This window comes from Gymnodraco acuticeps, unplaced genomic scaffold (genome assembly GCF_902827175.1).
Source record: "Gymnodraco acuticeps unplaced genomic scaffold, fGymAcu1.1, whole genome shotgun sequence".
In the NCBI taxonomy this organism is placed as follows: domain Eukaryota; kingdom Metazoa; phylum Chordata; class Actinopteri; order Perciformes; family Bathydraconidae; genus Gymnodraco; species Gymnodraco acuticeps.
The window spans coordinates 1,386,729-1,400,424 of record NW_022990346.1 but is presented as its reverse complement, the minus strand read 5'-3'; the positions used below and the strand labels follow the sequence as shown (position 1 = coordinate 1,400,424).

Here is a 13,696-nt window from a genome sequence, read left to right as displayed (position 1 = left end):
TTGCATATTTAAAACCAGTGCCAAATATGTAAAATCTGTAAAGTTTTTGTAAAACTAAAGTAACAAACTCTCAATGGCCACCAATCTGCAGATCACACACATCAATTTTACAAAAGATGTAACAAAGATGTTTGCACTGCCGACAGTCATTATTTCAAACAGTATGAACACATTTAACGCAGAATGCTTGCTCATTCATTTGTTTCCCTCGACCACGATGGTTGCCATCGTATGGTCAGATCCTGGGGTGGACCGGTCACTGATGATGGCGATATTCATGTCCTTTTGAAGCACATTAAATAATATAGGGTTTCCCACACATAGACTATACTTGGGCGGGCCGCCCAGGTATATTAACGGCCGCCCAAGTATATTTCGCGACCCATTTAGATTTTTTTATTTTTTTTTATTCGTCCGTGACCACGACGCCATCTGCGATCGATTAACTTGTGGACAATGATCCCTCGCTCCCTTGCTCTGATCTCGCCTCCTTCTGGCCTGTTAAGTGGCCTGCCTCACACAGGGTGACTAGCTGTCCACATGATGTGGCCTGCCGACATGGCCACTGTCATACAGACCATAAATCAAAGCCCTTGATTGGTCTCTGTGTGTCATTCAAGCTCGGGATAACCTCAGCTCAGGTGAGGTAAAGGACTCTCTGAGTGTTTAGATAGTTAACTTAGTCTAAGTTCTCAGTGGGTCTCAAACGGTGTGGTCACCATTTATGTAAACACATATTTCCATTTGAGAGGGTAGTGATTGGTCTAATGGATAGTGAGGTGGGCTGAAGATCGGAAGGCTGTGAGTTCAAATCCCGCCAGGAACACCACCACTAGTGTGCCCTTGAGTAAGGCACTTAGCCCTTAGTTACTCCAGGGAGAATGTCCCTGTAATCGGTCATGATAAGTCGCTTTGGATAAAAGCGTCAGCTAAATGAAATGTAATGTGATTTGTAAAATATGCATGAATAAATAAATAAAAAGTTAACTAGGTGAAAAAAGGTAAGATATACTTTTAAAACTTGTTGAGAGAAAACTAGTCTTTGCTGCTGCCTCAAAGAGGAGCAGTGGGAGAGGATGGAGAGGAGGGAGAGGAGGGAGACAGGAGAGGCTGGTTCAGGAGCACAGACACACTCACAACTATAAATGAACCAAAAATAAATTAATAAACAAGTTTCAGTGTTTTTTTCATATTGGAAATGGTATGTTATTGGTTATGGCCATGATTTTATAATTATTGAAATGTATACAGTTCTGTTTAATATAGGTGTTTCCATAGATCTAGTCTCTTTATTTTCCCCTCAAAATGCACCAGATTGATGCATTTAACTCCAAAATAAAAAATAAAATCACATGGATAGGCTCCTAAATACATTTATAAATACATTAATTTTTTTAAATAGTAACCCATTTCCATATGTTCATGTGTGGGTAGTAGATTTAAACTATAGGGCTATCATTATGGACCCTGCCTGTACCTGTTCGCTCTGCCATCGCGTGAAGGGTCTGCTAACAAGCGACCAACAGAAAGGTTAATGTTAATGTTGTTGCACGTCACCTCAACCCCCCCCCCCCCCCCCCCCCCCCCCCCCCCCGCTACCACCACCCCCCCAAGTATATTTCAGATCTGTGGGAAACTCTGGCAGTTAATGGACCAGCACCAGAGGCATTCCCATACACACAGGCGTTGGAGCTGTTCTTCATGAAATCCCAGAAGGATGAAGTGCTCTGACAAACAGCGCCATCTTTGCGCAAAATGATTATACAGGAATGAAAAGTCAATAAATAAACATGTTGTTAAAACTTTTTCTTTTTTTTCTCCGTGCACCCCATATTAAGTTGATGTAATTACCAACATTATTACGTCAACACAACTTATAAATTAATGTTTGCAACTTAAAATGTTTATCTAAATCAATTAACTCACATTTTTATCTTGCAACCATGCATTTAATTAAGTGGAGGTGAAAGGTCGCCTGAATTCGTGTTTAGAGTGCAGATTGCAGCAGTATGAGCCTTGAGCCTGTAGGGAGAGGAACATGACTAGCGCTCTAAACAGCTCACAAACTGAAAACATCATAAAATAGAGACATTTTGTGTTGGAGAGGGGATCTGTCAGTAGCCTGTAGTTAAATTCAGGAACAACAATACAATGGGCATACATTTTGGGTGTTGAAATCAAAAAGTGTTGTTGTACATAGCAACATCAATGATATTAATATTGTTCTGTGATGGAGTTCTTTGTGAAAGTTGCAGATATGGCCACTCATTACAGAAACATACTGTATCAAACTTCTTGTCCTATCTTAAGTTACATTTCCAAGAGATAGCTGTGTGCTGTTTGCTATCTTCCTTTTTTTAAAGTAATTGCTACATTCATTGCTTTCTCTTATCCCCTATCCATACAGTAGGTAATGATAATATTATTAAGTGATTCATTTTTGTAATAACTTTTTAATAACTGAATCCTAGCTATAGCTACCTTGCCTGTATATTTGATTTGAATTTCAACAGCTCTCACTTTTCATTGTCTAGCAACAGTAGTTTGCTTTTATGGGGGAAAAGATGGAGGTTCATCTTAGCTATGAGTAGTTGGAGCCACTAGTCAATGGAGGAAAGGAAATGTCAGGTATTATATATGTTCTTGGAAATGTAAAGAGCAGTTTTAATAGCCTTTTGACAATTATATTATGGTGTTCATGTTGTTCCCCATCTGTGTTGTCATTTCCATACAGACTAAAAAACATTTAGTTTGATTTATGGGAAGTGTTTATGCCATCCTAATTTAGGGATCTTTAAATGATCGTTCAGTAATGGCTTTATTTCTATCCCAAGATAAGACAGTCTTTTAGTTTCTCATGTCGCTTCTATGCAAAGGATGGGGTCTAGTACACCTTTTACCTGGGGAATATGTTGGTGTGGGTAATTAATTGTGTGTGTCTTCGTTAAAGTATGTCCAGTTCTCTGTGGTAATACAGCTGCCTCTGTATGAGAGGTCTGTAGATCTGTATGAAAGCATTTTCGTTAATTTTTTATCTCCATTAACTTCTCTCAATGATTTTGCTTAACAGTATAGGGACAACATTTTTACAAGTTAAAAGTCAAAGGACATTATTTCTGTCAGTAAGCTACCTAGTAGTAATATTAAATATCCAGCATGCAAAATAATTCCCCCATTGTATGGCTATTTTGAGCAGGGATTACGCAGTAATACAAGAGCTCCATTTTCCCGGGCGAGCTGTCTCAGTGGTATTTCTCTGTTATGCGACTGTTATTGATTGACATTCAAAAAGCAAATTCTCTGGCACTTGCTCACCCAGTAAAATTAGTTCTCACCTATCAGGAACATATATTGTCACTCTTTCTTGTGTTCACATTACCCTCACAGGTCTGTATTATCTGGTGCAGCACAGCCCTGGAGTGTTTTCGCAGAATGGTAGCTAAATGGGGAAAAACCCTGTGGAGGCCTGTCTTGCCTCCCACTCTAAAAATAACAGAGGAGCCAACCGTGAATGTGTATTTCAGCTAAATCCTTGCATAGATTCATGGGTAATTGGCTTGAGCGTTCTGAACCAGACTGTCAGTCTGAAGGGGCAAAAAGCTGGTCTGGATTTTATGTGTAAAAGTATATATATATCTTGTAAGTGAGATGTTAGCAACATGCCTGGTGGGTCAGAATTCAGTTTGCATATTAAAAAAAGAGAGCCCTCTTGACAGATACATTTTGTAATACTCAACGTATTATCATGCAGCATTCTCAGCCTTCAAATGGAAACCACCTTACCACTGACACCAACATATAATTGCCTGCCAGTTGTCTTCATTTCAATGACTGCAGACATCTAATAGGGATTGGCTCGGCAGGACAATGTCTTTGCCAATACTGCTGATGAGGATCACAATTAAGCCACATTGAGCTCAATGAGACAGAAAATGACAGAGAAGGTCACATACATTCACAACTTTTTCTCTGGAGGGCTCATCACTTCATCACATAACATCATCGCTGCTGTTTGTCTCTTATGAAACATGGCTCAAAACACCTTTGTGTTCACAAATTAATATTATTGCCGTTAGCAACACCAATCTCTAACTTATGAGTGTGGACTGTACTCCTATTTGGTGTTGCTGTTGAGCATCACATCTGTCATTAGGAAAAGGTTTATTTGGTTTATGTATTGTTTAACGCCTTTTCTAACAATGTTTGCTTGTATAACCTTTCGATTTTCCTACACATGATGCCTTTTATATGGTGCTTAACTTAATGTATGGTAGCAGGTATCCAACTCAAACTCACATGCTATGCTAGAGTAGCCTCTTGTGTGGCTTTAAAAGCTTCTACACTCTGTCTCTACCTTGAGTTAATATCATATTGTAACCTTTATCAGAGAGAAGGGTATGACATGTAAGGTGCCCAGCTGGAGTGGAAGCAGGGATGTTGCGATTACAGCATATATGGTCTCCGTCTTAACAACCAAACAGAAGGTTAAACTCCTCACAGGAGTTTCTTTGCTAGTAAAAGTGTCTGGAGAAAAAGATACAAAAAAGGAGCTTGCTCGTCAGGTTCTTGGTATTCGCCGCCATTCCCGCTGTTTGTTATGTTCACATGAATCGTGATGAGTGTTTTGAACAGCTCCCTCACTGCTGACTGCCTCAGGTTCAGCACCTTGGACAGAGCCGCAGTGACTCTGTCAGTGAGTTCACTCGTTTGATGAATAACGTGGCAACACTTGCCCATCTGCTCAAACACTCCATCATTTGTTTAAACACACACGTACACACACACCCAAACTCATTTAGATGAAGTAACATTGCATTTTCCAGCCCAGCAGCTTTTTGTTTTGTTTCAGTCCTCCAGAGTGAAAGCAGTAGAGCTTCCTTTTTGCCCCGAAACCTTTCTGGAATTTGTCATTTTGTTAACACAGAATTAAAAATGTGAGACACCCAAAACAAGAAAAACGGCACTTCACAAAGTAAATTGTGAGCAATAACTACCACAAATTGTTCCTTAAATTGTCAACGACGATTTCAAAATTACGTTATTATTATACTACTTGAATACCATGACCTTTAAGTGTACATTTCCATCAAGAACCCTTACAATTCTGCACAGGTAATTACTATTATTTTCTCAATTCTTCTGCACTCAGGCTGTGACTGGACCCCCTGGACTGAAGGGAGAGAGGGTAAGTCCCTGTTATTAGCATTAACCATTTTTTCTCATTGAACTGAACATACCCAGTAAATGCAGACCAGTGCAGAGATGAAAGACTAAAACAATTTATGAAATAGAGGAAGCAGAACAGAGTGGCTCAGTGAAGCTGACATCTCTTTCCTGGTTATGATTGATGCAGGGTCTTAGTGGTCAAACACTGCCAGGAACAGCTGGAGAGAGAGGTCTATTGGGAGAACAGGTGAGGGTGATCGAAAGCATTAGCACTGAAGGTTCCCTCTCAGCGAGTGCCACCAGACACCAGCGTGGAAATGTCAAGTGCTTTTTCATTAATATGGTATCATAACTGCTTTGTTTCAGGGTAACAGGGGAGACAAAGGTGCTGGTGGCAACAAAGGAGAGAGAGTGAGTACCGTCATGTAGCGGGGAAACACATATTCATAAAGTTAACTAAGCTAAAAGTTCACGTTGTGTTACCTTTCGTTATTCTAGGGAGTGGATGGTGAAGCAGGAGAGCCTGGAGAAGATGTAAGTAATCCGCTCCTACTGCCACTGCTTTCTGCATTTTGTGGATTTGGGTTGTGTAAATAGACTTCTGACCCCAAAGGTCTAAGGCGATCATCTATCCACGAAGTTTCATACCGAGATAACACTACTATTAGGGGTGTCATTTGGGGTACAGTTCTATCAGGATGGGGACAAAGATGTCAACGAATACAAAAAATATTGTTAAAATATTCTCAAATGACATTGTGTATAAAAAGATAGCCTGTCGATTATGTCTGAATCTCTGCTGAAGAGCTATTCAGATAAACTGTTATTACCACTAAACAGTTATTGGTTTTATAATGTATTAGGATGCTTTGTCAAAGTCCCTTCCTTGAAAGTCTGTCAAATATTTCATTCATCCCTAATCAAACATTTATCAGCAGTGTAATTGAAGTCTCTAGACCTCTTATCTAAAAGTGTCCACTGTAATTGAGACCAATCTCCTCTGATGCTTGAGGTTTTGATTATTTGTTGTCCTTGAGGCTAACAAGGTTTTTGATGTGTAACTAAACTTCTGACAGTACACACCAATACTGATGAAATGTGTCTACAGTGATATAATAATAAAGGCGAACCAGTATTTGGTGGGCATACAGAAATGTGTAATACCTTAAACAAACTGCAACTGTAAGATATTATTATTCATGCGTGTTTTATATAACAATAGTTGACATGTTTCCATTTCATGTTTTATTGGTATGGGTTTCAATCAGTTATTCCAGTTTCCAAACCCCTATATCTCTGTTTTTGATGCAGGGGGCACAAGGATCTTCTGGGTCAAAAGGAGATAAGGTAAGGATCTGTTGTGTTTTAATAATAAGCCTGAAATCAAACCCAATCCATGCACCAGTTATGACAAAATGTTTGTTGCAGGGAGAGAAGGGCATAGGGCAGGCAGGGCCTCCTGGAAGGGACGGGCCTCAAGGTTTGAAGGTGAGTAACAGCATGAGGTGCGCTACAGTATAAATGATGATTAATAAGATGTGCCACATGTCAAAATCTAACTCTGGCTTCACTCAGGGAGATCCAGGCCTTCCAGGTCCAGCTGGTCCTCCGGGGCTGCAGGGGAAGGCAGGGAATACTGGGCCGCCTGGCCTGAGGGGAGAAATTGGACAACTAGGACCTCCAGGACCACCAGGGGAGAGGGTCAGTGGAGCGGCTGACTTCACTATCCTGCATGCTATCTGTTTTAATGCTGGTGGTTGATTTTCAACTATTGAGGTATTGTGTTTCAGGGCCTACAGGGCTTTGGAGGCCGTGCAGGAACTGTCGGACCCCCTGGTCCTTCTGGACCCCCTGGAGAGGCAGTGAGTTTAAATCCCTTTTTAATGACAGTACACTGCAATTAGTAGCTAGCCTCAGATTCAATTAAATGATTTAGGTGTGATTTTTTACCCTGCTTAACTTCTGGTTTTTGTTGTATGAATGCTTATAGATGGTTTCCTAAGTTAGGACATGTGAAAATATTTTTTATTTTGTTAAGGCTGAGAAAGTACAAGAGACAACAATGATTAATGCAATACTTTGTTTTCTAGGGCTCTTCCGGTACTAACGGGGGCAAAGGAGACAAGGTGACTATCCTAGCAGACACATAGGGTGTTTCTCAATCTCGAGTAAAGCTGCTCCAGAGCCACTATTTCAAGCATACTACGTCATCGAGTGCCGCCGAAGTACTGTTCCAATGTCCAGCATACTTGGAATTCTACAGAGCCCGGCGTACTTCGTTTGGAGAAATTTTGAGGCTCCACATGTGTAGACTCCGCGGTCTTAAATTCCCCACAATGCTTTGCGCACGGACCAATTAGGCGGGGCCTCTCATATGACGCACACCTGTTAGCCTGTTCCACTCTTCGTTTTCCGAGGCTAGGAAGTATTCTTGCCTCGCTTCTGAAGCAAGACGCTCGGAAGACATGTGCTACCAAGCAAGCCTACTCGACATTGAGAAACACCCATATTCCTGTCTACCTGCCTTAATGTCAGCAGTTGTTTTTAATTGAGCAAATATTTCTGTTGCCAGGGGGAAGTCGGCGCCAGTGTCCCCGGTCCCAGAGGAGAGAGAGGAGATGCAGGGCTGAGAGTAAGACATCGTTTACAACATTGAAGATGTGATCTAATGTTAATCTGCCTCTGGATGAAAGAAACTCTGTACCTTTTCCTTTCTGTCATGTCTTAGGGAGAGGAGGGTCGTGCTGGCCTGGATGGGGAGAGAGGGACAACGGTAAATACCAAGAGTTCATTTGTATCCATCACTCAGGAACATCATCCAAAGCCTTTCTTCTTGAGCTTTCATTGTTGTGTTTTCAAAAACCTTCTTTAATCATGAGTCAGTCTGTATGAAGGTGTACATGGAAAAACACATGCAGAAATCATTATAATAAACAAGCTGTTTTTACAAAAATCCATATCTTAGATTGTAAACTTGTTTTTGAATAGGCCTTGTCCTCCCTCACAGCGTTGCAGTGCTTATAGTTTTAGAAAGGATTAACCTGTGCTGAACCTTTTATCAAACTGTACACCCTGAGGAGTCGTGACATCACTGGGATTTCAGTTTTGCTGTCAAGCCTGCAGTTAGAAACATGGATGGTGGTATTTCTGTGTGCAGATGCAAATAATGTGTGTTTATGTGTTTTGTCAGGGTCCCGCAGGGATTCGTGGTGGTCGGGGAGAGAAAGTAAATACTACCAGTCCTTTCCTCATTAATGTGTCATCATGCTAGCTGGGACCCCCAAGCTTTCTGCTTATGTTTAGTGCAGAATAAATTGACGGACCTGAATGAAATGTTTTGCCCTCTATCTTTTTTTTCTCAGGGAGACATTGGGCTGCAAGGTGACAAAGGAGAGAAGGTGAGTTCATTTTACTGTCATATAAAATAGTTGCTCTCTTTTACTCTCTTTCTTTATATACATTTTTGTATTTGTCAAGATGACATTGAGACAACAAAGAAATGGAAGAGGAAAAAAAAAACTTGGTGTGGATATTTGCTGTTTTGAACGAGCCCTTTCAATAGCGAGGAATATATGAATACAGACAATGTTGATTAGCTGTGATAGTGTAAGTGACACCACTCAGGAAAAGCCGACAGGATGAATCGTTTTGCGTTGGATGTTTACAGCTGTTCTGTCACTCACAGGGGGACACGGTGCTGGTGGGAGGACCCGGTGGAGAAAAGGGCAACAAAGGAGAAACGGTCAGTGATGGTCCTGATGTGGAATAAAGAAAATATCCACTTAGAGTGTACATTTGGTTTTGCTTGTTGTTGATTTAACTGTTGTTCCATTATAGGGGGACAGGGGACCCAAAGGTGTACAGGGAGAAAAGGGGGTGAAGGGTCAAGAGGGCCCTCTAGGAGAGCAGGTAAGATTGTTTATTGCCATAACATACATTGTTTTTTTCAAGCATTAAATCATTTGAAATCTAAATAAGATGCGATTGATATTTTGTCATTATTAACATGGATCTGATCTCTTGCATCAATTAGTATTTTAACTTAGAAATATGAATCACCTAAATATTACAAAGTATTTTTTTGGTTTGCTTTCTTCTGTCTCGTTTCATCTTTGTTTCTCTTCTTGTTTATTCCTATGTGATGATGTTTTGATTATCAATACCTGTATGTCACACAAAGAAACGTGCGTACTGCCCTTTGAAACACTAAAAAAGAACAAAATAAAAATAATTACAACACACTAAGGCAAACAGAAAAACATTACATTTAGACAATAATTGATATTGCAATAATTAGAGCAGATGTCACTCAAGTGTATTCATATAACAAGTGATCAATTTCATATTTCTGTGTATGTGTTTGACATCAGGGTCTCACGGGAGAGCCAGGAGACCGAGGATCCAGTGGATTCCCGGGTGCCCGTGGGCCCGGTGGACAGAAGGTGAGCAACGCTGAGCACGGATGATTATTTTGATTGAATCAGTGTCATAATTATTAGCAAAGCCAGTCAGTAATCAGTGCACATAGTAATTTGACTGCTCTAATTACTGTAATCCTGTCGTGTGTCTGTAGGGAGAAGCAGGCCAACATGGGGTACCTGGTGAATCGGTCAGTGATTTTAATTCCATCAAAATACAGATTTTGCATTTTCTGTGCATGGTTTTCTCTCTTTGCTGGACGGAGAAAGGAATGGTTTGTTTTATCTTCTAGGGTTTATCAGGAAAAGACGGGCTGCTGGGGCAGAAGGGGAATAAAGGAGAGCTCGGTATCGTAGGAATGAGGGGAATCAAGGTATTTTCTGTGTGTGTGTGTGTGTGTGTGTGTGTGTGTGTGTGTGTGTGTGTGTGTGTGTGTGTGTGTGTGTGTGTGTGTGTGTGTGTGTGTGTGTGTGTGTGTGTGTGTGTGTGTGTGTGTGTGTGTGTGTGTGTGTGTGTGTGTGTGTGTGTGTGTGTGTGTGTGTCGCTGCTTGTTCATTCTGTGTGGTTTCAACCTTGAAGCACCTTTCAGGAGCCAGTGATGCAGTTCACAATTCAATTCAATTCATAACATTGATATGATTGCAGATTATTACTGCAAATTATGTTTAAAAAATGTGCCTGTAGAATATTTGCCTTAACCCTAACATTATGATGATTAATACCCAGACATTTGATTTTTTTTTTTCAGCCATTTTTCTTTCACTTCAATTATTTATTTGAATAACATTTGAATCACTGAAAGAATCAAATATAAAGGTGATGATATTCGGAGGTTGTTTCCTTATTAAAATAACCTTTTATTAAGTAATCTAGTTGAGATAAAGATTTGTTTTGCAAAGGAGACCACAGTGCAGCAGGAAATATAAGTACAGACAGAAGATGTGCAACAAACTCAACACACAAGCAAATACAAAAAAGCATCATGGTAATTGGACTTATGTATGTGTATGTATATACATATATAAGTACAGTCAATTTACCATATATATACATCACAATCACAGACAAATGCACAACATTTAAAAATGTTCAGGTGGATGAGACTTGAAGCTTTAAAATAACTTTCCAACATTTAGGGAAATATAGCTTGTTTGAATCTGTCCAAAGTTTACAATTCTACACCGTCTTCATTTACAATTAATGCAAATTATTAATGAGCTTTACTGTGATGCAGGAAGACAAATGTTGGCAGAGCCAGGCTAGCTGTATCCCTTCCCCACCGAGCCGTCACAATTGGTTCATGGACTTTGGTTCTGAAGCCTCCAGTTCCATATTTATACTGCCTCCATCTTGTCTTTTTTCAACCATCAGTGACAAAAGAGGGTAGATCTAAGTACAACTAAACACCTACAAATATATTTATAGGCAACAAAGATGTTGTAATAAATGTATGTAAATCAACTGAAAGCACACTGGAAAAGGCTGTAAACAAGTCTTAACCAGCAATTAAGATAATAAACTTGTCAGGAAAAAAATTATACGAGAAGTAGGTTAATTTTCTTATAGACTTCTATACAATCCAACCTCTTTTTGAAACCAGTGCTGGATGTGCTGCACGTTTAAGGCCCTTGGCATTGGCTTCACTCTTCAGACCCTAAGTTCAAAGTTCAGACTCTTAATTGTATTCTGTACTAAAGTTGTGTGAAATACTAGCCACATTTTAAGTCTACAAAGAAAGATGTTGAAAGAAAAAGTCCATCCAAGTTCACTGTGTTCGTTTGAAGATAATACCAGTGTGCTATCACATGTAAGGGTGGATTTAGCCCGGCTGGAACAGACAACATCCGCCAGAGCTCTGCAGCTGTATTGCCACTTGTCTCAACACCCGTTATCAGGAGAATGATAGCACCCTGTTCCGCCTCATGTCCGCCGTTGTTTAGAAGTAGCTGGTGACATTGTTTCATGTCCACTCTATGTGTAAGTGCTCAATGCTGCAGTCTGATTGGCAGGTGAAAGGGCTGAATGTATCTATAGAGATCTGTCTGTCTGTCTGGTAAGGAATGTCTTGTCCCTTTTGTGACTCACAAGCCTCTCTATTATGTCTCTGTCAATGATGAACTTGTGTGTTTCCAGGGTGACCGAGGACCCAAGGGGGCTTGTGGAGGCGATGGACCCAAAGGAGGCAAGGTGGGATTTAGACAGGCAGAGAACATTTTGTAGGAGGAAGAAGAAAAGAAGAAATAAGCATGAATACAGAAATTGTAACAGGGATAATTTCCCACCCACTGGAATTTTGACACTTGGGTTTTTATTCTGTCCAAATAATGAGCAAAGAAACGGAAGCATGTTAACATTTCTCTAATAGCTAGTGGTGTAATGTTTTGATTATAATTCAGAGTTGTATAAATCATATGAGTCAGACATTCATGAGTCATGTACAGTGTGGTGAGTATTTAAACATTGGATGAATTGGAATGTGTGTGTTCAGGGGGATTCTGGTATTCATGGGCGATCAGGCCTACCAGGAAGAAAAGGCGAACAGGTATGAGTAATATCTGTGCTATAAAAAAAATACGTTTTTCATTAAATTCCTTCTTGTGACAGTTGAGATTGGCATCGACAGGCATGTTCTCTGTTTCCCAGGGGGAGCTCGGACCTTCTGGGGTCCCAGGGATCTCCGGAAAAGAGGGACTAGTGGGCCCCAAGGTATGTGCTTTATTATCTCTAACTATCAATGTGTCCGAACATAAAGTGTAACCACTTTTATTTGACTCGAGTGCGAACCAAGTCCATAATGCAGCGATTTGAGTCTTTGAAGGATTAAAGCCAGTCTTTGGAAGATTGCCACCAGTCTTGCAAAAATCTGTAAATTCTTTTAGCTGGTGTGTATGTTGGAACTGTGGAATGATTTTTCAGTCTGTTTTAGGGTGACCGTGGCTTTGACGGGCTTGGAGGACCCAAAGGCGCTCAGGGAGAGAAAGGTGAAAGGGTGAGTTTCTAACTTCAGCTTGAGATTTACCATACACGCTGTTCCTTATCTCTGTGTACTATCAGAAGCACAACATCGCTCATTCTCGCAACTACAGGAAACCTTGAGATCCATAGATAACTGTCTCTGTGCTTCTTCTAGGGCCCGTCTGGCATCCCTGGCCCCCCCGGCCCTAGAGGAGTGGACGGGGTCCCGGGCCTGACTGGCACTCAGGGACCAGCTGGTGCTGGTGGCCCAGAGGGTCTTCAGGGACAAAAGGTGATTCTCCTTACTTTTGCTGGAGTGCGACAAATTCTACACGTCACATATATTGGGGCAGTCTATACAAATAATACTTTATTCACAAAATGTAGTTACCTTCAGAATTTTTTTTTTAACATACACGTTGGTGAGAATCCAAAAACAGAGAAACGTTGTTGTGTTTAACAACAGCAACACTATTAAACATCTGTCTACAAACTCACACCGGTGTGCTACTTGTCCGTGCAAATGTTGTTTATGTGGAAGTGCTTTAAACGCCATGGTTTTCGCATCGTTTCATGTGTTTGGGAAGTTTTGCTTTTGCTAAACTCTGAACCCAATTACTTCGCTTTATCAAGAATTGTCTCAGTTTTTTTTATTCTTTGGTTACTGTTGAGGCATTTGAGAAAAACAGAGTCTTCGTCAACAATTTGAACACAAGGTAATTAATACATACACATTTTATATGCAAATTAAACAAGCCTTTCTTACAACAGTTAATTGGTGCCCCATTAATCAAAACTGTGAACATTTAGTGGTGACCTAGCAAAGAACACAAATGTACAATGGAGTAAGATTAGACAAGGTACAATGGCTTCACTATGATTGCACACCGTTTCAGCAGTCAGAGGTGCGTGAGTGGCAACAAATATACTTTTTTCGTTTTTGACAGTTGTGACATTTAGTGCAAGACTGCCATAAATAGAATAGAGACTTTTGTATTACTCCTGAGTTTGATCTCCTCTTCTTCCTCGCCTGATTGCTGGTTTTGATTGCTGTGTATTGCTTCATGTTGATTGACAGTTAGATGGGCCTTTCTGCTGCATCATCAAGTAAATAAAGAAAGCCGGTGACAGGAGAGCAGGGCTATATCGAGTCTCT

The 13,696-nt window shown here is 40.5% G+C and overlaps 1 protein-coding gene across 1 annotated transcript in view; it reads left to right on the top strand.

Moving 5' to 3' along the window:
• Positions 1-13,696, top strand: part of col7a1 (collagen, type VII, alpha 1) — a 78,691-nt gene that overhangs the window by 51,238 nt on the left and 13,757 nt on the right. The window contains exons 88-110 of the mRNA XM_034223813.1: positions 5,150-5,185; positions 5,354-5,413; positions 5,533-5,577; positions 5,665-5,700; positions 6,478-6,513; positions 6,595-6,654; positions 6,742-6,867; positions 6,957-7,028; positions 7,257-7,292; positions 7,739-7,798; positions 7,895-7,939; positions 8,357-8,392; positions 8,529-8,564; positions 8,852-8,908; positions 9,004-9,075; positions 9,537-9,608; positions 9,740-9,775; positions 9,878-9,958; positions 11,719-11,772; positions 12,074-12,127; positions 12,229-12,291; positions 12,512-12,574; positions 12,716-12,832. Coding sequence (XP_034079704.1) covers positions 5,150-5,185; positions 5,354-5,413; positions 5,533-5,577; positions 5,665-5,700; positions 6,478-6,513; positions 6,595-6,654; positions 6,742-6,867; positions 6,957-7,028; positions 7,257-7,292; positions 7,739-7,798; positions 7,895-7,939; positions 8,357-8,392; positions 8,529-8,564; positions 8,852-8,908; positions 9,004-9,075; positions 9,537-9,608; positions 9,740-9,775; positions 9,878-9,958; positions 11,719-11,772; positions 12,074-12,127; positions 12,229-12,291; positions 12,512-12,574; positions 12,716-12,832 — 1,353 coding nt within the window. The remainder of the gene's footprint in view (positions 1-5,149; positions 5,186-5,353; positions 5,414-5,532; positions 5,578-5,664; positions 5,701-6,477; positions 6,514-6,594; positions 6,655-6,741; positions 6,868-6,956; positions 7,029-7,256; positions 7,293-7,738; positions 7,799-7,894; positions 7,940-8,356; positions 8,393-8,528; positions 8,565-8,851; positions 8,909-9,003; positions 9,076-9,536; positions 9,609-9,739; positions 9,776-9,877; positions 9,959-11,718; positions 11,773-12,073; positions 12,128-12,228; positions 12,292-12,511; positions 12,575-12,715; positions 12,833-13,696) is intronic.